This window comes from Mobula birostris, chromosome 5, assembly GCF_030028105.1.
Source record: "Mobula birostris isolate sMobBir1 chromosome 5, sMobBir1.hap1, whole genome shotgun sequence".
Taxonomy (NCBI): domain Eukaryota; kingdom Metazoa; phylum Chordata; class Chondrichthyes; order Myliobatiformes; family Myliobatidae; genus Mobula; species Mobula birostris.
Window position 1 is genome coordinate 169,842,719 of NC_092374.1, and position 25,070 is coordinate 169,867,788.

Consider the following 25,070-nt stretch of genomic DNA (forward strand, 5'->3'; position numbering starts at 1 on the left):
CACTCCTAAATGGCCTGCTTCATCTTCCGAAGCAATGAGTAGATCATCTACATATTGTAAGATGGTCGACCAGTAGGGCGTTAAATCAAGCTCCCAAAGTCTGCGCCATGACTTTATGAAAAATAACTGGGTGATTGTGGAATCCCTGGGGGAGTCTAGTCCACGTATACTGCCGCCCACCCAGGGTGAAGGCAAATCGGTCTTGGGATTCAGGTGCTAAGGGGAGCCCCCAAAACCCATTAGCGATATCCAGGACTGAAAAAAATTTATGTCCTGGAGACAGGCCATTCAGGATTGTTGCAGGGCTCGCCAAGATGGGATGCAGTCTGGGCATGGTCTTATTAAGGGCGGTATAGTCTATTGTTAACCGATATGACCCATCAGGTTTCTTTACTAGCCATATAGGTGAGTTAGTAGTGGCCGCAGTCTCTCTGAGTATCCCCTGGTGTTTTAGTTCCTTCACTATACCCTGGACAGCTGTCAGCGTGTCAGGTTTTATAGAATACTGCTTATGGGGTTTATGCAGGTCCCCATCTATTTTAACTGGGTTTATCTTTACGACCACAATCTTGCCTGTGTGTAGCCCACAGTGCTGGGAACTGCTGACAAAGTAAACCATAGACACTATCCTGGCTCCAGTCTCTAATGATCGGGACAGCCGCACCTATGCTAGGCAGGTTGTGCGCATTCACTGCCCCTGACTTGTTCATTTTATTTCTCCTTTTCCTGAATCTATAACAGCTCCTGTTTCCCGTAGGATGTCTATTCCAAGGATCGTGCCCTCATTATTTGGACATACCCAGAAATACACTGGAAGCTGCATTCACCTGATTTCTAGTATTTGCGACTCGCTTCTTTCTACTTTTACTGTTTTTCCTCCCACACCCCTGATATAACTGGCCTGTCCGGTTGTTGGTAAGGGTAGGTCAGTTATCCATACCGATGCCCCTGTGTCCACTAACATATTGCATTGCTGGCCCCCTAACATTGCTGCTGTGTCCATCCGCGGCTCACCAGCGCTGGCAGTGGGGGCCGCCACCAGCTATTTCCCTGACTAAAGGCTGATTTATAATTGTACGTCAACTCGACGCCGTAACCTACGCAAGAGACCTACTCATGTTGAGAGCATTTATACTTTTGCGTTTGTGTGTCTGTGTCGCTCTGCAATTTGTGAACGTCACGCATGCGCACACACCTGTCCGTGCAAGGCTTCATAGTCATGGTAGTCCTTGGGGTAAACAAGAAGCGAGTGTCTTTTATCATAAAAGCAAAATGTATCCTCCATAATTTCGGAGGTCTGTAAAGCTTTATGGAAAGCATTACAGCCAGAGTCCCTTCCCTGCCCTTCAGTCACCCAATGGGATGCTATTGCAGTGTAGGAGGAAAAGCGATGCTACCAAGCGGACCAATCACAGCTCTTGTGGTCTGCGTCGCTGCGACGCGTAGTTACATTTTGCGAGAGGTGCGCGTCAGGCTACGGCATAGGGATCTGCATAGGCACTGCGTAGGGTTTGCGGCTACGCCGTACCTATGGCGCCAAGTTGACGCACAAGTATAAATCAGCCTTTAGAAGCCGTCTTTACCAGTTCTATGATCTGATCAACAATCAGAATGGACAGACTGGGTGCCGATGGGCTGAGTGACTGGGTGTCTGCCGTGACCTTCGCTTGGGGTCTTCCCCCTTCCTTTTGGACACTGTCTCCAGCCATGTCCCGATAGGCCACAGCTGTAGCATATCAATTTCACTGTTTTATACCTGGTCCGACAGTCCTTTGCTCGGTGCCCTGGCTGTTGGCACCTAAAACAAACCCTCTGTGTCGTCATAACAGTTGCACCCACTGTACCCACTTTCCGATTGTTCTGGACTTCTCCGAAGGTCGTTACCTTGTCCTGTTCAAAAGGCTTGTGATGCCGTCTGGAGCTTAGACGACTGACGCTAAGCTCATGGTAGGGTCACCCCTGATGGTAAGGTCAAAGGGACGTTCCAGACAGGAACAATCCAACCAGGAATGCACGGTGGAGCTGGCAGAAGGTGATAATACATGACAACAACAGTGAAGTGTCCCCAGTCATCTGCATTCCATGCCACTGGACCCTGCCCCTCCCCTGATCTGTCAAGGACCATAAGGTGACTTCCCAGGCATCAGCCTCAAACATCATACAAAGTCACACACAGACATTCACCATTAAGGCAATCCACCCTAACATCTTGGATCAGCCTCTACAGCCGCCTGTGGACCTTCCAATAGACAATCCCTTTGGAGAACAACATTATGAACATGAATGACCACACTACTACTGTTTTGGAAAACTGGAGCAACAACTGTGCTGTAAAGCCTGTTATGTGTTTCTGCCAAAACTCATTTCTATCATCACAGACTGAATAATTATTACTGATCAGTGCAATTGATCAGCAGAATGGCTAAATCATTTTTTTAGTTTTTCTCTATATAAACTATGTGTCTTGATACAGAGAAATGGTCACCTCTGTCTATTTTATTGATTCGACTGAACTAAAAATTAAGGATTCTCTTCATTCAGAGTATCCAGTCAACTGATTGGGAGTGATCTACACACGGCACAGTCCTGGCCCTTCAGCCCACAATGTTGTGCTGACCAATGTAAACCTACCCCATCATCAATCTAAACTTTCCCTCCTACACAGTCCATATCTCTCCATTTTTCTTACATCCACGTGCCTATCCAAGAGTCTTTTTAGTGTCCCTGATGTATCTGTCTCTACCATCCCCAGCAGTGCATTCCAGGGCCCCAGCACACTCTGTGTAAAACAACCTACCTCTGATACCTCCTCTAAACTTTCCTCCATTTGCCTTAAGCAGGTGTTCATTGGCCATTGCTACCCTAGGTGAAAAGGTGCTGACAGACTACCCTCTCTATATCTCTCATAATCTTACACAGCTGATTTAAAATTGCTGAAAATAACTCATTGAAGCATGTCATTACTATATTAGTGTGCCAGTAAAGTATGTAACCACTTTTCGGAATGGACTTGTCAGTGCCTCTGCGCGCTCACAAATATCAGTGTGGGTTTGAAACGACTTCCGGGACAGGTGTGTTTGGTAGAATGAGGCAGCGTTAAGTTGGGGGGGGGGGGCCAGCAGGTAATGGTGCCTGAACCTTGGACCAGGCCACTTGCATGAAGTGGATTTGGCTGTAACTGAATCACATTGAAACCTCCATACCCAATTAATCTGAGAGTACGTTCGTGGTCTTCTGCTGCTGTAGACTATCCACTTCAAGGTTTGACGTGTTGTGCATTCAGTGCACACCATTCTTGTAATGTGTGGTTAATTGAGTGACTGTTACTTTCCAACTTTGATCCAGTCTGGCCATTCTTCTCTGACCTCTCTCTCATTAACAAGGTCACAGAACTGCCGCTCAGTTGATGTTTTATGTTGTCTTTCGCACCTTTCTCTGAAAACTGTAGAGCAGAGATTTCCAACCTGGGGTCCACAGACCCCTCAGTTAATGGTAGGAGTCCATGGCACAAAAATGGTTGGAAACTCTTGCTTTAGAGACTGTTGTGCGTGAAAGTCTGAGGAGATTCGCGGTTTCTGAGATACTCAAGCCATCCAGTCTACGTTAGCGTAGCGGTTAGTGCAACGTTATTACGGCTTGGGGCGTCGGCATCTGCATGGATGCTGAAAAATAAAACAAAATTTTGCAAACGCTCATCAGTATTTCTGTGGCGAGAGAAACCAACCTAACATTTTAGGTCAATAACCTACTGGCTAGCTGAGTATTTCCAACAAGATCTGTTTTCTCCTATCATCATGAAATGTTTTGAGAGACTCATACTGTCTTATATTAAGTCTGTCATACCTGCTGACCTTGATAAATGCCAGTTTGCGTATCGTGCAAACAGATCGACAGAGGACGCAGTCATCACAGCTCTCCACACAGCCCTTACAAACCTGGATCAGGATAACACCTATGTAAGAATGCTGTTTGTTGGCTACAGCTCAGCTTTTAATACAGTCATCCCCCACAAACTGGTGCAGAAATTGAGCAACCTGGGCCTTGGCAGTTCACTGTGCTTATGGATACTGGATTTTCTGAGTAACAGACCCCAAAGTGTCAGGATGGGAGAACAGACATCATCTACTCTCATCCTGAACACCGGTACACCACAGGGTGTGTTCTCAGCCCCATCCTCTATTCTCTTTTCACCCATGACTGCTCTACCATTCACTCCATCAACACCATTGTCAAACTTGCTGACGATACCACCCTAATAGGTGTCATATCAGATTGTGATGAGACAGCCTATAGGGAGGAGGTACAGCATTTGACAGAATGGTGTTGTCATAATAACTTGGACTTGAACATCACAAAAACCAAGGAGCTGATAGTAGACTTCAGGAAATCAAAGCGCGTCGAGCACTCTGCTCTGCACATACACGGGAAAGAGGTGGAGAGAGTAGAGAGTTTCAAGTTCCTCGGCGTCCACATCTCGGCTGACCTCACCTGGACTGCCCATATCTCTTATCAGGTGGGGAAGGCCCAACAGAGGCTCTACTTCCTAAGGAAGCAAAAGCACGCTCTCCTCCCTCATCACCTGCAGATCAACTTCTATCGGACAACTATAGAGAGCCTCCTGACGTATTGCTGTGCAGTGTGGTTTGCCAGCTGCACAGAACAGAACAGGAAGGACTTGCAGCGGGTGGTGAGGGTAGCAGAGCGGGTTATTGGCACAACATTACCCTCCCTCAGAGACATTTACACTGGCAGACTTCAAAAGAAGGCTACTTGTATTTCAATGGATCCCACTCATCCTGGACATCACCTGTTTTCCCCTCTACCTTCTGGGAAGAGATACAGAGCATTAAGGACGAAAACAAAGAGACTCCTTAACAGCTTCTACCCACAAGCAGTGAAATGTATAACACCCCCTTCCCTTCTCCTGTCCCCCTCCTAAGATGGCGGCAGCTAAATGCATCACACTTCCAGGAATGGCAGGTGTGCAATAGTCCTACCCCCCCCCCCATCCATATATTATTAATTTTGGACTGCACTCCTGAGGTTTTAGAGTTTATTTTATGTATATATTCTTGGCGTGCTGCAAAACGTTGAGCTGCTAAACTGTGTTTCATTGCTCCACAACAATGACGATAAAGATATTCTTATTCTTATTCTTATTATTCTTTTAAAACCAGAACTTTTGACTTCGAAGCAACCTTTTAAATCACACCCAGAGTACTCCGTGCTGTTCTGGTCTCTTTACTTGAGAAAAGATATACCTGGGCAGAGGAGTTAACCGTGTTGATTTTGGATATGAGGGCATTAGCTACCGGGCGAGATTGAGTCGCCTGCGACTATAATCACTGGAATTTAAAAGAATGAGAGAAGACCTGACAGAAAGAAACATACAAAATTATGAAAAGGATAGATAAGACAGAATCAGGTAGGTGAGACTAGAAACTGGGATTGTAGTCTCAAGGTTTGGGGGAATAAATTTAGGATGGAGATGAGGAAGAATTGCTTCTCCAGGGAGGAGTGCATCTGTGGAATTCTCTAATCAGGGACATAGTGGAGGATACCTTATTAAATATACTCAAGACACGGTCAGATAGGTTATTGTATAGCAGGTGAATTCAGGGTTATGGGGGAAAGGCAGGTAGGTGGCGCTAATTTCACTGCCATATCAACCATGATCTTATTGAATGGCCGAGCAGTCTACTCCTACTCCTAGATTTATATGTTTTCAATTAGACATAGAGGCCGATCGGCCCTAAGATTTGGTGCTATCACGCAATTCTCTCTCTCACTGCGCCCTCTGCAGACTCCTGGAGGGAGGAGCCCTCCGCCGTCCCACAATGCGGCAGGCGGGTTGGCGGGTGTGACGTGTCGGAGTGTGAGGCAGCGGCCGAAGCGGAAGGGACAGGACAGGATAGGATGTGTTCCCGGCTGTCGCTACTGCTGCTGGCCGTCGTTCTCCGGGCTGCCATCGCCTTCTACCTGCCCGGTCTTGCCCCCGTCAACTTCTGTGAGACCGACAGTGCCGAGTGCCAGGTGAGCGCGGGCGTGGGGGGGGGGGTGTTTGGCCCCGATTCTGACAGGAACACCCCACCATCCATTGTCTGGACCGGAACACTCCCCTCCCACGTCTGACAGGAACCTCCCCCCCCCTCCACTTCGGACAGGAACAACCCCCCCCCATTGCTTCTGACAGGAACCAACCCTTCTCCTGGCTTCTGACAGGAACACCCCCCCACCCCTCCCCCATCGCTTCTGACAGGAAACAAACCCCCCTCCCCGCTTCAGACAGGAACACCCCCCCCCCCAATTCCGCTCCCGGCTTCTGACAGGAACACCCCCTTCCCCGGCTTCTAACAGGAACACACTCCCCCCCACCCCTGCTTCTGTCAGGAACAGCCCCCCGCCCCTCCCCGGCTTCTGAAAGGAACCAAGCCCTCCCCCAGCTTTTGACAGGAACACACTCCCCCAGCCCCTGACAGGAAGCAATCCTTTCCCCAGCTTCTGACAGGAACACCCCCCCCCCCCCCGGCTTCTGATAGGAACCAACCCTTCCCCTGGCTTCTGACAGGAACACCCCCCCCCCACAGCTTCAGGAAAGAACCCCCCCTCCCCATGCCTTCTGACAGGAACCCTTCCCCCCATGGCTTCTGACTGACCCTCCCACGGCCTCTGACTGACCTCCCCCCAGCTTCTGACAGGATCTGCTTCCCCCCCATGTCTTCTGACCTCCCCTGGCTTTCGATGGGAAACTCCTCCCCCCACTAATGGTTGCCCCACTAGCCTGAGAGGATAACACTCCACACTCCCGCCCTTGTCTAACAGGACAGCAGCCCCTTGTTTGATGGGACACCCACCCCCCTTTATCTAATGGGGCACCCTGCCGCCCCATCCGACGAGGCCCCCGCCCCCGTCTGAGGGGGTGCCCCCCCAACTACACCCTGGCCTGATATAGATGTTGCATCCTACTTAACACGAATTTTCTTGCAGGAGAAACGGATTGTGACCCGTAACCTATTCCTAGCCACTTCAGAGTGAATGAATATTGTCAGAGTGGCATTTCAGTTGCAGTGTAGGAAATATGACAACGGGTTTACATTTATCAGGCTACACAGACAGTATAATAATAATGATTGGATGATCTGCTTCTGTGACTTTGGGTAAGATGGTTGGGAAAGTTGTCAATTCTTCAAAGGACAATCGGACCATCTTTGAGGCAAACGGTCATTGTCTCTTATTGTATCTGTCAGCATTCACTGTCACTGGTATGGTGGTCCATTAGAACTGCAGTAGAATGTTAGCCCAGCATTCGTCATAGAGCTATGGAAGTTATGGTAGGGTACAGGAACTGTGGTGTACAAAGGCTGTAGTAAATCTAGTCAAGAAGAAAAGAAAAGCTTACAAAAGGTTCAGAGAGCTAGGTAATGTTAGAGATCTAGAAGATTATAAGGCTAACAGGAAAGAGTTTAAGAAGGAAATTAGGAGAGCCAGAAGGGGCCATGAGAAGGCCTTGGCGAGCAGGATTAAGGAAAACCCCAAGGCATTCTACAAGTATGTGAAGAGCAAGAGAATAAGACGTGAAAGAATTGGACCTATCAAGTGTGACAGTGGGAAAGCGTGTATGGACTGGAGGAAATAGCAGAGGTACTTAATGAATACTTTACTTCAGTATTCACAATGTAAAAGGATCTTGGTGATTGTAGTGATGACTTGCAGTGGACTGAAAAGCTTGAGCATGTAGATATTAAGATAGAGGATGTGCTGGAGCTTTTGGAAAGCATCAAGTTGGATAAGTCGCTGGGACTGGATGCGATGTACCCTAGGCTACTGTGAGAGGTGAGAGAGGAAATTGCTGAGCCTCTGGCAATGAGCTTTGCATCATCAATGGGGATGGGAGAGGTTCCAGAAGATTTGAGAGTTCAGGATGTTGTTCCCTTATTCAAGAAAGGAAGTAGAGATGGTCCAGGAAATTATAGACCAGTGAGTCTTACTTCTGTGGCTGGTAAGTTGATGGAGAAGATCCTGAGAGGCAGGATTTATAAACATTTGGAGAGGTATGATGAGGAATAGTCAGCATGGCTTTGTCAAGGGCAGGTCTTGACTTATGAGCCTGATTGAATTTTTTGAGGATGTGACAAAACACATTGATGAAGGTAGAGAAGTAGATGTAATGTATATGGATTTCAGCAAGGCATTTGATAAGGTACCCCATGCAAGGCTTATTGAGAAAGTAAGGAGGCATGGGATCCAAGAGGACATTGCTTTGTGGATCCAGAACTGGCTTGCCCACAGAAGGCAAAGAGTGGTTGTAGATGGGTCATATTCTGCATGGAGGTCGGTGACCAGTGGTGTGCCTCAGGGATCTGTTCTGGGACCCTTACTCTTTGTGATTTTTTATAAATGACCTGGATGAGGAAGTGGAGGGATGGGTTAGTAAGTTTGCTGATGACACAAAGGTTGGGGGTGCTGTGGATAGTGTGGAGGGCTGTCAGAGGTTACAGTGGGACATTGATAGGATGCAAAACTGGGCTGAGAAGTGACAGATGGAGTTCAACCCAGGTAAGTGTGAAGTGATTCATTTTGGTAGGTCAAATATGTTGGCAGAATATAGTATCAATGGTAAAACTCTTGGCAGTGTGGAGGATCAGAGGGATCTTGGGGTCTGAGTCCACAGGACACTCAAAGCAGCTGCGCAGGTTGACTCTGTGGTTAAGAAGGCATACGGTGTATTGGCCTTCATCAATCGTGGAATTCAATTTAGGAGCCGAGAGGTAATGTTGCAGCTATATTGGACCCTGGTCAGACCCCACTTGGAGTACTGTGCTCAGTTCTGGTCGCCTCACTACAGGAAGGATGTGGAAACCATAGGAAGGATGTAGAGGAGACTTACAAGGATGTTGCCTGGATTGGGGAACATGCCTTATTAGAACAGGTTGAGTGAAATCGGCCTTTTCTCTTTGGAGTGACAGAGGATGAGAGGCGATCTGATAGAGGTGTATAAGCTGATGAGAGGCATTGATTGTGTGGATAGTCAGAGGCTTTTTCCCAGGGCTGAAATGGTTGCCACAAGAGGATACAGGTTTAAGGTGCTGGGGAGTAGCTACAGAGGAGATGTCAGGGGTAAGTTTTTTACTCAGAGAGTGGTGCGTGGAATGGGCTGCCGGCAGCAGTGGTGGAGGCGGATACAGTCGGGTCTTTTAAGAGACTTTTGGATAGGTACATGGAGCTTAGAAAAATAGAGGGCTATTGGTAACCCTAGTAATTTCTAAGGTAGGGACATGTTCAGCACAACTTTTGTGGGCCAAAGGGCCTGTATTGTGCTGTAGGACTTCTATGTTTCTGTACCGCATAGACGCAGATCTGTACGACCAAATTGTCTGCCTGAGCTATTCCCATTTTCTCATGTTTGACCCTTATCTCTGTCAACCTTTCCTATCCCTGGATCTGCCTAAATGTCTTTTAAATGTTGTTAATATACCTGCCTCATTGCTGAAGTGGGATTTAAAAGCTGAACCTGCTATGTTGGATGAGAACCTTGTCCTGGCTATCAGCTATATTTGACATTGCTGAGATAAATAGGTTTTTGAGTGGTAAATCTTGTGGAATACAAAGGTTGTTTACATTGGTTCCAATGTTATTAATGACATTTGGAGTGTATTTGGGATCCTGAAAGTGTGTGAACATAGCTGTGTGATTTCTGCTAACTTTCAGGTGTAAAACAGGCAAGAAATCAGAAGTGAAAAGAAGAAAAAGTTCATACCATGAGCTCTGACCTGAAGAGCTACACTTGAAATATCTGTTTCATCATCATTAGCTATTGACTGGAAATACTATGTGTATGTCTAATGTGTTTTGCTCAAGGCTTTTTTTAACAAAAGCATTTCAATGTAGGAGTGGAAATGAGTATTGTAATTGTGGAAAGACTGCACCTGAAATATTGTGTAGTTTTGCCAGTGAAGTTGCGTAACAAAAAAGTATGCACTATAGGTTCCAGGGATGGGAGGTTCAATGAGTGAGGCAAGCCTAGAGAGACTGAGTAGATGAGACTTGCACTCCTAAGAAGTTAAGAGAGACTGGCTGTCAGCTGGACTCAGAATGTTACCCCTAGCTTGAGGTGTGAAGAGCCAGTTCTGCATCCTGCCAAGAGGTCTTTGGATTATTAGTGACATAATGTAACTGATGTACCACTTTCACACATACATTGCTGGAGGAACTCAGTAGGCCAGGCAGCATAGATGGAAAATGTTTCCATGGATGCTGCCTGGCCTGCTGAGTTCCTCCAGTATTTTGTGTGTGTGTGTGTGTGTGTGTATTGGTTGCTTGGATTTCCAGCATTTGCCAATTTTCTCTTGTCTGTGATTGTACCATTTTTATTTTGACAGGGCAAGATAGAAGAAAGGAAGAAGGCTGTTTTTTTATTGTTGAAAGTTCTGGGGTTTACATAAAATCTTTATTAATAATGTATGAACCACTTTTTCAGTATCAATCTATTTTCATTTAGAAGTCCGTTTTCTCATTCAAACTTCTTGAAATGGATTTCGCATACAATATTGTGGAATAAAGATTCTTTATATTTGTTCCATTGTTCTACTCTTGAGCAAACCAGTGACAGTATGAATAATGAACTACATTGATACTGAATGCAAATAGTATGTACCTTTTGTATCATCTGTTAAAAATCCTGTTATGACAACTTGCTCTGCCTGTGACCACAAGAAACTACAGAGAATTGTGGATATGGCTCAGCACATCATAGAAGCCAGCCTCCCCTCCATGTACTCTGTATATACTTCTCATTGCCTCAGTAAAACAGCCAACATCTTCAAAGACCCCAGACCTTCCTTCTCTCATTGGGCAACAGGTACAGAAGCCTGAAAGCATGTACCACCAGGCTCAAGGACAGCTTCTACCCCACTGTTAAAAGACTATTAAACAGCTCCCTAATATGATAAGATGGACCTCTTGATTCACAATCTACTTCCATCTACCTGCACTGCACTTCCTCTGGTTATTACATCTTATTATGTATTCTGATGTTTTATTACCTTGTGCTATCTCAGTGCACTGTGTATTGAATGGATCTGTTTTAACGGTATGCAAGACAAACTTTTCACTGTACCTCAGTATATGTGACAATAATAAATCCTAATTCAATTATGGCTTACCTTGAAAGCCATGGTTTTTTTTTGGCAAGACTGTTGTTTCTGACACCATATGATGTAGGAGCAGAAGCAGGCCATTTGGCCCATCGAGTCTGCTCTGCCATTCAATTATGGGCTGAACCAATTCTTCCAGTCTTCCCCACCCCCCTGCTTTCATCCCATACCCTTTGATGCCCTGGATAATCAAGAACCTATCTATCTCTGCCTTAAATACACCCAATGACTTGGCCTCCAGAGCCACTCGTGGCAACAAATTCCACAGATTTACCACCCTCTGACTAAAGTAATTTCTCCGCATCTCAGTTCTAAAAGGATGTCCTTCAATCCTGAAGTCATGCTCTCTTGTCCTAGAATCCCCTACCATGGGAAATAACTTTGCCATATCTAAACTGTTCAGGTCTTTTCACATTCAGAATGTTTCTCCCCCCTCATTCTCCTGAACTCCAGGGAATATAGCCCAAGAACTGCCAGACGTTCCTCATAATACTGGTAACCCTTTCACATCAAACTTTGAAAATATGTTCAAATCCTTGAATATAAGAAACAGTAGCATGAGTGGGCTATTAAGCATTTCACACCTGCTCTTACATCCCAAATGATTGTAAGTGACCTTTACTGCACTAACCCCATTTCCCTCAAGTCTCTTAATATCAAAATTTTTTCAATATCTGTCTGGATGTACTCAGTGACTGAGCCCTAACTTGGTAGAGAATTCCAGAGACTCATTACTTTCTGACTGAAGAAAGTTTGTCTTATTTTTGTTTTTGAAAATGACCTCTAGTTCTAGATGTCCAGGCAAACCATCATCTCTACATTAACCCACTGTGTGTTTCAATTAGATTACCTCTCAATTTTACAAACTTAAGCATATAGGTCTAATGATCTTAATCTCTTGGGTCATACCTTCCACACCAAAAATCAATCTGGTGAACTAACTTTAATGCAAGTAAATTTGTCTTGGGTTGCTCAACCAGATTTGTATACATGATGCAAGTCTTCTTGAGACCTTGAATTGCCATAAGAATCTGAGGTAGACTAAGCCAGCTAGAATTATGACAGCTTGTTCTTTTCTCTCTTTGTTCCCTTCCAGAGTACCATTGAATTATTTGTAAACAGGCTTGATTCGGTGGAATCTGTCTTACCATATGAGTATGCTGCGTAAGTAAATGTCTTAAATTTGAAAAAATTTACTGATTTATCAGAAAGTATTTTCTGGCTTTATCTCCATGTTTAAATAATGTAAACAGCTTGCACCTGAATCAAGAATATGTTAAGTTAATAGATATTTGTAAAACATTTCTTCCTGGTAAAGGTTTGATTTCTGTCAGTTGGAAAAGGAGAAACGTCCTTCTGAAAACCTCGGCCAAGTGCTCTTTGGTGAGAGGATCGAACCAGCTCCATACAAGGTAAGGATGTGCTTTTCTGTAATTGAGGTATTTCACAAAAGCAACAGTTTCTTATGTGTACAAAAGTAGATGCCTGTTGTTGAAAGGCGTCAAGTATGAAGCATCTATTGGAATGCAAAAGTACCTGAGTTTCAGGTTTGACACCTTCTCTGTCCAGTTCAGTGATTTCATGCTGCTATAATAGTTATCTTTGCCAGACTAGCAAGAGTCAGATCAACCAGTTTGTTAAACATCGTGCTGTGTAGATCATCAAAATCATTTTGTTTTAAATTTCAATGACTTTTCAAATGACCTGTAACATCGAAGGTAAGATTGTTGAGTCACATTCCTGACATTAAGATTCTCCCAAACTGGTTCAACTGGGTAGACAGCTTAAAGCAAAAGCACTGTCTAAAATGGACCTTAATGAGCTCAGGTGCTTAGTTAGGAGTGATTGGGGTGTGAATTGGAGATCAATTAAACAAATCTATCTTGCTTTAATCAGATCTGTCCTTGATTGTGGATATGTTGCTTATGGGTCAGCCGTACTAGCGGTCTTAAAGCCCCTAGATAAAGTTCAAGCATTGAGATTGTTGTGGTCCTCGTACTATTAAATCATCCCCAATTTCAGTATTATTCGTAGAAAAGGGTGAAATGCCTCCACCTCTATGCAGGTTACAGTTAGCAATGGTTTATTGGGTTAACAAAAGAGAACATAAAGTTGGTAGAGTGTTGGGAGCACTGTGTTCATAAGGTCTTTAGTTTTGGTTGTATGGGAAACGAATGAGCACAAAATCTTTAGGTGGTTAATATGGATTATGGTCCCAGTGTACCCCTTTCTGTCACTCCTCCATGTTTTTTTTTCCCTGTGGTTGATTTGGGTCTTCAGAAAAAAAGATAAGATGAGGAGTGATTACTATCAATAACACAGGAAGTTCAGCTATATATGTAAAACAGATATTATGGATTCTTACATATCTACACAGAAGGTTCAAATGAACCAGTGATCTTTTGAACCCTCATACAGGTGTTTCTGTTTATGTTCCAAAGTTACAGGTGACTGTTAGGAAAAGATTATCAGACTAAGTATCAGTATTCTCATCTGAGATGGTTGCTGTCATTTTAGCCTTGGAATGGGTAGATGAAGTACACCCTGATTATATACTCCTATGTTCTGATTTATTTTCGGTTTTGACATCTATTACAACATGGTTCAAATTGTAGGCCAGACTTTCTCCTTAGATTGGACAATACCTGTTAAGGCTACAGAGTCTAGGTCTGTGTATACATTTTAACTGGGTTCCTGGCTACGTTGGGTTGAAGGAAACAATGCTGCAGACACTTAAAATTAAAGATATAAATGTAGTGGTGCCTTTATATGAGGGCAGATGAAAGTCATAATTAAAGTCTTTTCTGTGACAACGAAGTTGGAAGAAGGAAAAGAAAGGATAGCATTTATATAAAATCCAGAGGATGGTGGGAGCTCAACTGAGAGATGGGTATACAAGGAGAGAAAATGTTATACTTAACACGTTTATTTATTGGACATACAAGGTTGAATAATTCCTTGTTCAGAATTAATATGCATGACAATGGCATCTGTAGGAAGTGCGCTTATCAAGAAATGGTGCAGCATATATTGTTTGAATGCAGTTCCTTTGAGGTGCAAGGAAACATCTAGTTACTAAATTGAGATCTTTAGGAACGACAGGGTTTAATATAGAATGTTTGTTAAGATATTACTGCCAACATAATGTACAGTAGCTTGAAAAAGTATTCAGCCCCCAACCCTTTGTACACATAAGTGATTATTACAACCAGGAATTTTGATCAATTTAACTGAGAATTTTTATTTGTGTATCGCATGCTCTTTTTTTTTCCCCACAGTAGAGCCCAAAAAACAAAGAAAATTGTAAAGCAGGTTTGAATCCAGGATCTCTCAGTATTTAGCAGCATTCACCTTCCCATCAACCCTGACCAGATTGCCAACCCCTGCTGCTGAAAAGCATCTCCGCAGTATGATGATACCTCCACCATACTTTACAGTAGGATTGGTGTTACCTGGCTGATATGCAGTATTAGATTTACGCCATATACACTGCCTAGTGTTCAGGCCAAGCAGTTCCACTTTCGTCTCATCTGCTGCAAGATTGTCTTCCACATCTTTACAGTATCTTCTAAGTGACACTTTGCAAAGCTTTTACAGGCAAAGTTATGTTTTTTAGCAGAAATCTGGTCAGGATTGATGGGAAGATGAATGCTGCTAAATACAGACAGATTTTCAGTTTAAGATGGCTGTACTGAAGACGGGCAACAGCTTACTGGCGGTTCATAAAGAAAGAAATACAACTAAGTACTTTATTAATGCCACTTCTGTGAAAAATTGTAGTAAACGATAACTGCAAACAACGAAGAGTCCGTGCATGTTCGAGGAGAAATGGTCGGAGCGACGTCCAGACATGGTCGAGACAGAGTCGGGGCATGTGAAGCAGCGGAGTTTCAGATCCTGTCCGCCTAAACAGAGAGCAGGGTCTGATTGATCCAAGTGCTGGGCCGATTTGGAACATCCCAGAACATGGCGGTGGATTCTGGGCCCAGAGCATATCCAAGCGACAGGGTCCTAATGCGAGGGACAACCCGATGTTTGGAAATTTAAATGCTGGGCTAGATGGATTGAAACGTTTACTCCACTCGCCATGGCACCGAGGCTGAGGCCGTGAGGCTGCTCTGGGCTTTGTGTCTGTGAGCTCTGTTTTGCTGCACTGTGTGGGAAACTGAGGCTGAACCTTTGGGCCTGATCCGGCTGCTCCAGTCTTCATGTCTGTGGACTCACTTTAGTCCTGTATGCTGTTAATTAACTTTTATTGTTGACACGATTTGTGTTTTTCTCTCTGAGTATTGAGTGTTTGGTTTTTTTAATGGATTCTTTTGGGTTTCTTGTTTCGTGGCTGCCTGTAAGGAGACGAATCTCAAGTTTGTATAATTTATACATACTTTGATAATAAATGTACTGTGAATTTTGATCCTTAATAAAAACCTGCTAGCCTCTACCAGAAAGCTTAAACTGGAGAGGAAGTTCATCTTACAGCAGGACAGCAACCCATGCCAGAATAACCATGGAGTGACTAAAATCGAAAGTAATTGATGTTCTTGAGTGGCCCAGCCAGAGTCCTGACCTTAACCTGATCGAATATCTCTGGCAAGACCTCAAGGTTGCTGTCCACTGCCTCTCCCCAACTAACCTGGCACGGCTTGAGCAATTTTACAAGGAGAAATGGGCAAATCTTGTAACAGATGTATCCCAAAAGACTACTGGCTGTAATAGCTGCAAGAGGTGGTTCAACTTAGTACTGAGCAAAGGGGATTTAGTTTTGAAGTGCTGACATTCCAGCTTTTGAAATTTCAGTTTTTCATGCTTTACAATTTTCCCTGCTTTTAGGGCTCTAATGTAAAGGAAGGAACATGTGATTCACAAATAAAAATTCACGGTTAAATCAATCAAATTCCCTGGTTGTAATACTCATTTATATGAACAAATGGTTAGGAGCTGAATACTTTTCAAGACCCTGTATACAGTGTGTATTTGACTTTCTGAAAAGCATTAGACTTACTGATATTATTCGAATTTTTTTAGAGTGGGGAACTTAGTGGGTTTACTTCTTGTCTCTTTGCTCCACACTTCAACTCGGTAGGTGCTGGTAATGCATTTCATGTTGGTCTGATTACCGTCATTAAACTTTAGAAGAAGAAGAAGCAAATATGCACAGAGTCATTCCTTTCCATTGGGTGGTTACTGCTGTTACAGCTTGCATAGTCATTCATAGTTCACTGAAGTTATTCTCTATTTTACAAAACTTTGCTTTTTGGATGTTTGGTGGAAAAAGATGAGATCGAGGCATCCTTTAAAGCTTAACTTTATTTTAAAATCAGCAGTGTTTTAAAGCTGCAGAGGAGAATTAGTTTATGGTGTGAATTTAGTTTAATCTTGTTATGCACGTCACAGTGTTGTCACATACTGCTGGTCAGCTTGAATCAATAACTTTGCTCATTATCAAATTATAAAATAAATACAAAATACTGGCATTGGTGGTACTGGCACAGTGATAAAGTTTTGGGCCGACAACCAGTTCCCAGTATCTGCAGTTTATTGGTTTTTAATCTCTTAAACTGCTTTGTCACACTTGATCAATGCTTTTCACTTTGTTTTCCTTTTTACTAGTGCAACACTAATATATTGCAGTCTTTTTCATGTTGCGTATTCTCTCTCTGTTGAGCACCATGAGAAAGGTTGATTCGGTATTAATCATGAATTACATAAGTATTAATTTCTCTCATTTTAGTATTCTGCTTCTCGATTTCATCCATTTCACTTTGTTTTCTTATTTCTCCAGCTTCTCACTTCTCCCAATTCCTATTAATTTCCTTATTCTTTCTTGATTCTGTGCAATATAACACCAGCAGTTTACAATTATATGGTGGTTTTTAACTTGACCATCTGAGACATCTCAGAAGATTGTAATCAGACGCATATTGGCAAGCAAACCAGAGGAGGAGATGTTTGGACAGGTGATTATAATCTTGGTCATTGATCTTGTTTTCATGTGTTTATTTTTAAGGACTCCAATGTTGGATAGTAGTAAACTGGCCACAGATACTGTAGGGCAGAACTTTTCCTCTAAAGTTAATGGTATGATTACAAAGCCACCTTGTGCTTTATTATACATAAAATTGACTAAGATGCAATAAAGATTGTGAAGTTTGTAATATTTGCTCTTGCATTATTATATCTGTTCGGTCTCTTAATTGTTTCTTTATATAGTCGCAAATTTCCAAAAATCCACCCATAAATCCAATAATTGACATAAAGTCGGTGAAGGAACTATGGTCTGAAATGATCAATTACACTTTAATTTTGTGAGCTGTTACAATTAGTATAAAGAATACTCATTGATTTGTGCTTTAAAAACAAACTGAGTGGTGATATGTTAAATTACAGTTTCACTTCAAGAAGGAGGAGGTGTGTAAGCATGTATGCACAAAAGAATATGACGTTCAGAAAACGGAGGACAAATCAAAGTTGGTGTTTTTAAAAAATGGCATGCATTTAAACTATCAACATCATTGGTGAGTAATTAGAAGCACTTACTATTACTTTATATATAGTAAGCTACATTTGTTCTTTTTATAAACATTCTAGAGAACAGCTATATTCATAGTCTTTCAGAGCAACACACAAAATGCTGAAGGAACACAGCAGGTCAGGCGACATCTATGGAGAGGAATAAACAGTCAATGTTTCAGGCTGAGATCCTTTGTGAGTCCTCTCCTATTAGATTTCTCCCTCTTCAGCTCTTTACCCCTTCCACCTATCCCCTCCCAGCCACTTACTTCATTCCCCTTCCCACATTACCTTTCACCTGACTTCACCTATCACCTGCCGGCTTGTACTCCTTCCCTCCCCCCCACCTCCACCTTCTTATTCTGGCTTCTAGCCCCTTCTTTTCTTGTCCTGATGAAGGGTCTCAGGATGAAACATTGGCTGTTTATTCTTCTCTGTAGATGCTGCCTGATCGGCTGAGTCCTTCAGGTACTTCGTGTGTGTTGGTTGCTCTGGGTTGCCAGCATCTGCAGACTATCTTGTGTTTATTCGTACAATTTCATAGTTATACATACGGTTCCCAATTAAATTAGTCATCTGCTTTCACATAGTTGGCCACATATTGTTGAAAAAATAGGGTGGGGTGGGGTGAAACATCTGTTGTAAGTTAGACAGGCATACTTTGCATATGAATTTTTCTTCCTGGTAGGTATATGATTGCTTTATGCAATCAGAATACTTCAGAATAGATATAATATATCAGTGGACCTGCCTGTAAAAACTGGTGGGGAAACTGTCCTCGCTGGGTCTGAACCAGACCATCTGCAACTGGACCCTGCACTTCTTAACAGAAAGGCCACAGTCAGTCTGTATGGGTAGCAATGTCTCTACTGCCATTACGCTGACCACTAGCACTCCCCAGGACAGTGTGCTCAGCCTGCTGCTGTTCACACTGCTAATGCATGACTGTGTCGCAGGATTCAGCTCAAATCGTGTCATCAAGTTTGCAGATGACACAACGTTGATGAGATGAAGTACAGAGAGGAAGTGGAGTGGCTGGTGGACTGGTGTGAGAACAACCTAGGTGTGCATGTGAAAAGACCAAGCAAAACATTGTGGACTTCAGGAAGGTGCAGAGGTCTCCCTCTGTGAATACATGGCTTCTCCATGGAGTTAGGTGCACTGGACTCCTGGGAGTTCATGTCACGGATGACCTCACCAGGTCCCTTAATGTCACCTCCCTGAACAAGAAGGCACAGTAGCTTCTCCACTTCCTAAGGAGATTGAGGCTCTTTCCTCCCCAATATCTTTACTGCATTTTATAGGAGCACCATTGAGAGCGTCCTGACAACTTGCATCTCCATCTGGTATGGGAGCAGCCGAGTATCAGACGGAAGTCCCTACAAAAGATTGTAAGAATGGCTGGGAGGATCATAGGGACACTAATCAGGAGTGTTGAGTATGCAGGCCCTTAGTATTATTAAGGATCCCACCCATCCATCCAGCATCTTCTTTAACTTTCTACCATCAAACAAGAGACTCCGATGCATAAAAACAAGAACGGTCAGGATGGGAAACAGTTTCTTCTCTCAGGCCATTAAAGTTCTGAACTTCCTGCTGCATTGCATTCAATGTGTTACTGGTTAATCTGTTCTGTACCTTACAATATTTAAATTATGCACTTAGTTTGTTTATTTATGTGTATTTCATCTATATATTTTATCCTTTTATAAGTTATTGCGTATTACAGGTGTTATGTGTACGATGGTGCTTTACGCCCTGGTTCAGAAAAAACATCGTGTTTGATGGTGTACGTGTATATAGTTAAATGACAAGAAACTTTGACTTGAAGTGAAGGGCATGAAAACATGCAGATGATGCAGTGAGTTCTCATGCAGCATGTTAAATATTTAATCAGATAGGCAGGTGGCATCTTTGTCTATGTGCACAGTTCTCAGAGTGGAGCTTGTAAATGTCTTGCTAAGTAAAATAAATAAGGAAATTTTGATAAAATGTCAGCTTTACATCTCAGTATTATTCACTTTATTGGTGCTTTTATGTACATCATCTAGTGGTAGGAACGGTCTTATAAAAATAATTGTAAGTAGGTTCCCAAAATAAGCCACATCAAAAGTTACATTTAAGGCAAATTATAAATCCTTTGTGCAGTAAATTTTGCTAAAGTGCAATTTAGATAAACTCTTCAAGAAGAATATACTAGCATTGAAGGCAGACTAGAAGAGCTTAGCTGGTTCCTGAGAGTGTTCTCCAATAGTCATAGTCTTAGTCATACTTTATCGATCCCGGGGGAAATTGGTTTTCGTTACAGTTGCACCATAAATAATTAAATAGTAATATGTAAATTATGCCAGGAAATAAGTCCAGGACCAGCCTATTGGCTCAGGGTGTCTGACGCTCCAAGGGAGGAGTTGTAAAGTTTGATGGCCACAGGCAGGAATGACTTCCTATGACACTCTGTTTTGCATCTCGGTGGAATGAGTCTCTGGCTGAACGTACTCCTGTGCCCAACCAGTACATTATGTAGTGGATGGGAGACATTGTCCAAGATGGCATGCGACTTGAACAGCATCCTCTTTTCAGACACCACCGTGAGAGAGTCCAGTTCCATCCCCACAACATCACTGGCCTTACGAATGAGCTTGTTGATTCTGTTGGTGTCTGCTACCTTCAACCTGCTGCCCCAGCACACAACAGCAAACATGACCGCACTGGCCACCACAGACTCGTAGAACATCCTCAGCATCGTCCGGCAGATGTTAAAGGACCTCAGTCTCCTTAGGAAATAGAGACGGCTCTGACCCTTCTTGTAGACAGCCTCAGTGTTCTTTGACCAGTCCAGTTTATTGTCAATTTGTATCCCCAGGTATTTGTAATCCTCCACCATGTCCACACTGACCCCCTGGATGGAAACAGGGGTCACCGGTACCTTAGCTTTCCTCAGGAAAACCACCAGCTCCTTAGTCTTTTTCACATTAAGCTGCAGATAATTCTGCTCACACCATGTGACAAAGTTTCCTACCGTAGCCCTGTACTCAGCCTCATCTCCCCTGCTGATGCATCCAACTATAGCAGAGTCATCAGAAAACTTCTGAAGATGACAAGACTCTGTGCAGTAGTTGAAGTCCGAGGTGTAGATGGTGAAGAGAAAGGGAGACAAGACAGTCCCCTGTGGAGCCCCAGTGCTGCTGATCACTCTGTCGGACACACAGTGTTGCAAGCACACATACTGTGGTCTGCCAGTCAGGTAATCAAGAATCCATAATACCAGGGAAGCATCCACCTGCATCGCTGTCAGCTTCTCCCCCAGCAGAGCAGGGCGGATGGTGTTGAACGCACTGGAGAAGTCAAAAAACATGACCCTCACAGTGCTCACTGGCTTGTCCAGGTGGGCGTAGACACGGTTCAGCAGGTAGACGATGGCATCCTCAACAGGCGAACTGGAGGGAATCTAAGTGTGGCCTGACCATAGGCCGGAGCAGCTCCAGAACAAGTCTCTCCAGGGTCTTTATGATGTGGGAGGTCAATGCCACTGGTCTGTAGTCATTGAGGCTGCTGGGGCACGGCGCCTTCGGCACAGGGACGAGGCAGGACGTCTTCCACAGCACAGGAACCCTCTGGAGCCTCAGGCTCAGTTTGAAGACATGGCGACGTACTCCACAAAGCTGAGGGGCACAGGCTTTGAGCACCCTGGTACTGACACCATCCGGTCCTGCAGCCTTGCTTGGGTTGAGACGTTTCAGCTGTCTTCTCACCTGTTCAGCTGTGAAGCCCACCGTGGTGGTTTCATGTGGGGAAGGGGTATAGTCATGACAGCAGGGTGGGGGTCTATGAGGAGGGGTAGGAGGGGAGAGTGGAATATGTGTTGGTTGGGGGCCGACAACAGATGACTTGTGGGGGATGGGCAGGGGCCACAATGTCAAATCTGTTAAAGAACAGGTTAAGTTTGTTGGCCCTGTCCACACTGCCTTCAGCTCCTCTGTTGCTGGTTTGCCGGAACCCAGTGATGGTCCTCATCCCACTCCAGACCTTTCTCATGTTGTTCTGCTGGAATTTCCACTCAAGCTTCCTCCTGTACCTGTTTTTAGCCTCCCTGATCCTGGTTTTCAGGTCCCTCTGTATTGCCCTCAGCTCCTCCCTATTTCCATCTCTAAACATCCTCTTTTTAGTGTTCAGGATGTCCTTAATATCCTTTGTTACCCATAGCTTGTTAATTGAATAACAAAGGAAGTTCTTGTTGGAACACAGTCCACACAGAAGTTGATGTAATCAGTGATGCACTCTGTGAGCCCATCAATATCCTCTCCATGTGGCTCACAGAGTGCCTAGCAGTCTGTCACCTCAAAACAACCCTGGAGCGCCTCATAAGCCTCCTCCGACCATTTCCTCACTGTCCTTGAGGTTGCAGGTTTACTCTTCACCAGAGGCACGTAGCAGGGTTTTAGATGCACCAGGTTGCATCTGACCTTCCCAATCGGGGGAGGGGAGAGGAGCTCCCCTCCCCCCATTGCAATGAACAGCTTAACAAAAATTAGAACCGTGTTCTTTGGAGTTTAGAAGAATGGATGGTGATCTTATTTAAACATATTCTCAGGCAGTATGACAAGATTGATACTGAGATATTTCCATGAATGAGCGAGTCACCAATGAGAAGGCAGTTAAAATTGAAGTGCATCAGAATTTCTTCCTGTAAGAGGTGGGGAATCTCTGAAGTTCTCCACTCCAGGGTATTGTGGGGTTCACTGGAGGTACGAGAGGTGATTGATAAGTTTGTGGCCTATGGTAGAAGGAGTCAATTTTAGAAAACCTGGTACATTTATTTTTCAACATAGTCCCCTCCTACATTTACACACTTAGTCCAGCAGTCGTGGAGCATATGGATCCCTTCTTTGTAGAAGTCGGTGTCTTGGACCTCCAGAAAGTGGTCCACAGCAGGGGTAATTGATAAGTTCGTGGCCTAAGGTAGAAGGAGATGAGTTATACAGCTCTTGTTACATGCACATGCAGTTTAACTCTTTGAGTGATTATGTAGAAAGTTTGAAGTTAGTAACTCATCTCCTTCTTAAAGGGAAAAGTAAGAAGACAAGAGCAGACAAAACATTCAGTGACTGAAACAACTAAACATTTATACAATTTGAAATGACGAAAGAGATTATCATGAAAAACGCAAATGTCATTGTTGAAAATAAATTTTTAGATGATAAGTCTTCTCTAAACAAAATGACATTGTTTAAGAGGCAAGTGTGACCTGTGTGCATGCAATTCTCACATAAGTCTAGAAATCAAGCAGATAGAAAAGAAAGACAGGCAGCCAAAGGATCCCTCCAAAACCATTTTTTTCCATGCAAGAACTGTTGGGAAAGGAAAAGATGGGAAGCAACCTAGGAATGAAGTAAGTCCATTTTTTCCTATGATACCAAAGGAGAGGAGAGTCCTGTTGTTCCTAAGAACATAGAAGAATTGCTGGTAGAATTATGGGAATATTTAATATAAGAGTAATCAAACAACAACAAAATTTGTTTTAATGCTGCAGGTAAATATGTAAATCAGAATCAGAATCCTTTATTATCGCCAAGTATGTGGACACATACAGGGAATTTGATGCCGGTTTCCCTGAGCTCTCGCTGTACAGAATCAAAAAGCAAACAAAACAATAGTGCAAATAATCATGAACTATATACAATGAGATATACCTGTGTATGTACAGGTGGACTTGGTTTATAATAAACTAAAATTCCAGTGTTCATAAGACTGATGGCATACAGAAAGAAACTGTTCTTGTACCTATTTGTCCTGGCATACAGTGATCTAAAGCATCTACCAGAAGGAAGGAGTTGAAACAGGCGATGTCCAGGGTGTGATGGGTCTACAATGATGCTTGCTCGCTTCCTGACTCTAGATGCATATAAGCCCTGGATCGAGGGCAGCTTCACGCCAATAATCTTTTCCACGGCCCTGACAACAAAAGTTTACAGGTGTCTGTTTATTGATACACATGATGGACAATTTATATCAATATGCATAATTTACCTTTGTAGGATCATTGATAATATGCCTGTTACATGGTGTTATGATGTGGAAGAAGGGCAGAAGTTCTGTAATCCAGGATTTCCCATTGGTTGCTATGTAACAAAGGTTGGCCGCCCAAAAGATGCTTGTATCATTAACGTAAGTTTGCCCACATATTGAATACCTGAATGCTGAACTTAATAACATTTTAGTACTAATTCTTGACCAAAGATTCAAGCACAATATCACTTGGTACACAAGTGTACAGCAGAGATCGAAACTATCCATCATCTACACTTGTATTACCTTGATACCCAAAATAAGTGCTTGGGGAATATATTATAAAAATTCCTTAAACATAAAACTAACTTCTCGAATCTGCCTGCATTAATGTAGATAATAATACATCACTAATTTGAAATCTGCTTGTTTTTGATTTTAGTTGACTAAAAGTACTGATGTAGGAAATGTTTCTGTAAAGTTTGGCACATTCAATATTTTGTCTGCTGTTGGAGAAGAGGAGAAGTAGATGAAAGCTTTGTCCTGTCTTGTTTCTGCAGACTGGGCATGTGTACCTCCCTAGCTGGAGTGAACAAGAAGTGGGAATCTTGATTTAAGGGTCAAAGCCAAATTTTTGTTTCCCAGCTGCTATGAATTAGACTTGACAATGGGCTGTGTATAAATTGGACCTCGAGTTTTCTTGGTCCAATTTAAGTGCAGCCATCGATTTTTAACTGTCAGATTTAGTTTCTGTTACCTTTGAATAGCAGATAATGCCTACCATGCATTTATTCTGTTAGGTCCACTTCTTAGGTTTGCGATTGGGATCTAGCAACAGGAGCTAAGGGTCAGTTTTGTCCTATATGTGTTAAAGCTAGTGGTCATATTAAAGTACTTCATGTGTATGTTTATATTAGAAGGAGATGTGCCTTTTTTCTCCATAGATATATTTATTTTTATAAAACTACTACTTAATCGTGTGATGTTTAAATTTGTGTTTACTTGTTATGACAGGGGAGGAGATAATTTGGCTCATTAGGTTCATGTCAGCAGAGCATTCCCAGCAGTACCATTCTCATTATTTTATTTTCCTATAGCTCTGCAACTTATTTTCCCACATACCTATCAATTTCCCCTTCAATTCTTTTGCTACTTACCTACACTAACAGGTAACCTACAGCTATCAGCTTGTCTTTGGTTGTGAGAGAAAACCCATGGTCAAGGGGAGATAGTGTGAGCTCCACACAGCATCTGAGGTTAGGATTGAATCTGGGACTGTGGAACTGCAAGGAAGCAGCAGTAAGTTCTGCACTATTATAGTAGCATTGTAATTATTGGTTTGCTGTTGAAATTTAGAAACCATTTTCAATTAAATGACAGAGGTAAGGCTTAAGTTCTAAC

General features: G+C 43.3%; 1 protein-coding gene across 1 annotated transcript in view; it reads left to right on the top strand.

The window, feature by feature from the left end:
* The first annotated feature begins 5,851 nt into the window (after window positions 1–5,851).
* tm9sf2 (transmembrane 9 superfamily member 2) overlaps window positions 5,852–25,070 on the top strand; it is a 51,369-nt gene continuing 32,150 nt past the window's right edge. The window contains exons 1-5 of the mRNA XM_072258845.1: window positions 5,852–6,033; window positions 12,250–12,317; window positions 12,472–12,565; window positions 17,541–17,668; window positions 23,699–23,828. Coding sequence (XP_072114946.1) covers window positions 5,917–6,033; window positions 12,250–12,317; window positions 12,472–12,565; window positions 17,541–17,668; window positions 23,699–23,828 — 537 coding nt within the window. The 5' untranslated portion in view covers window positions 5,852–5,916. The remainder of the gene's footprint in view (window positions 6,034–12,249; window positions 12,318–12,471; window positions 12,566–17,540; window positions 17,669–23,698; window positions 23,829–25,070) is intronic.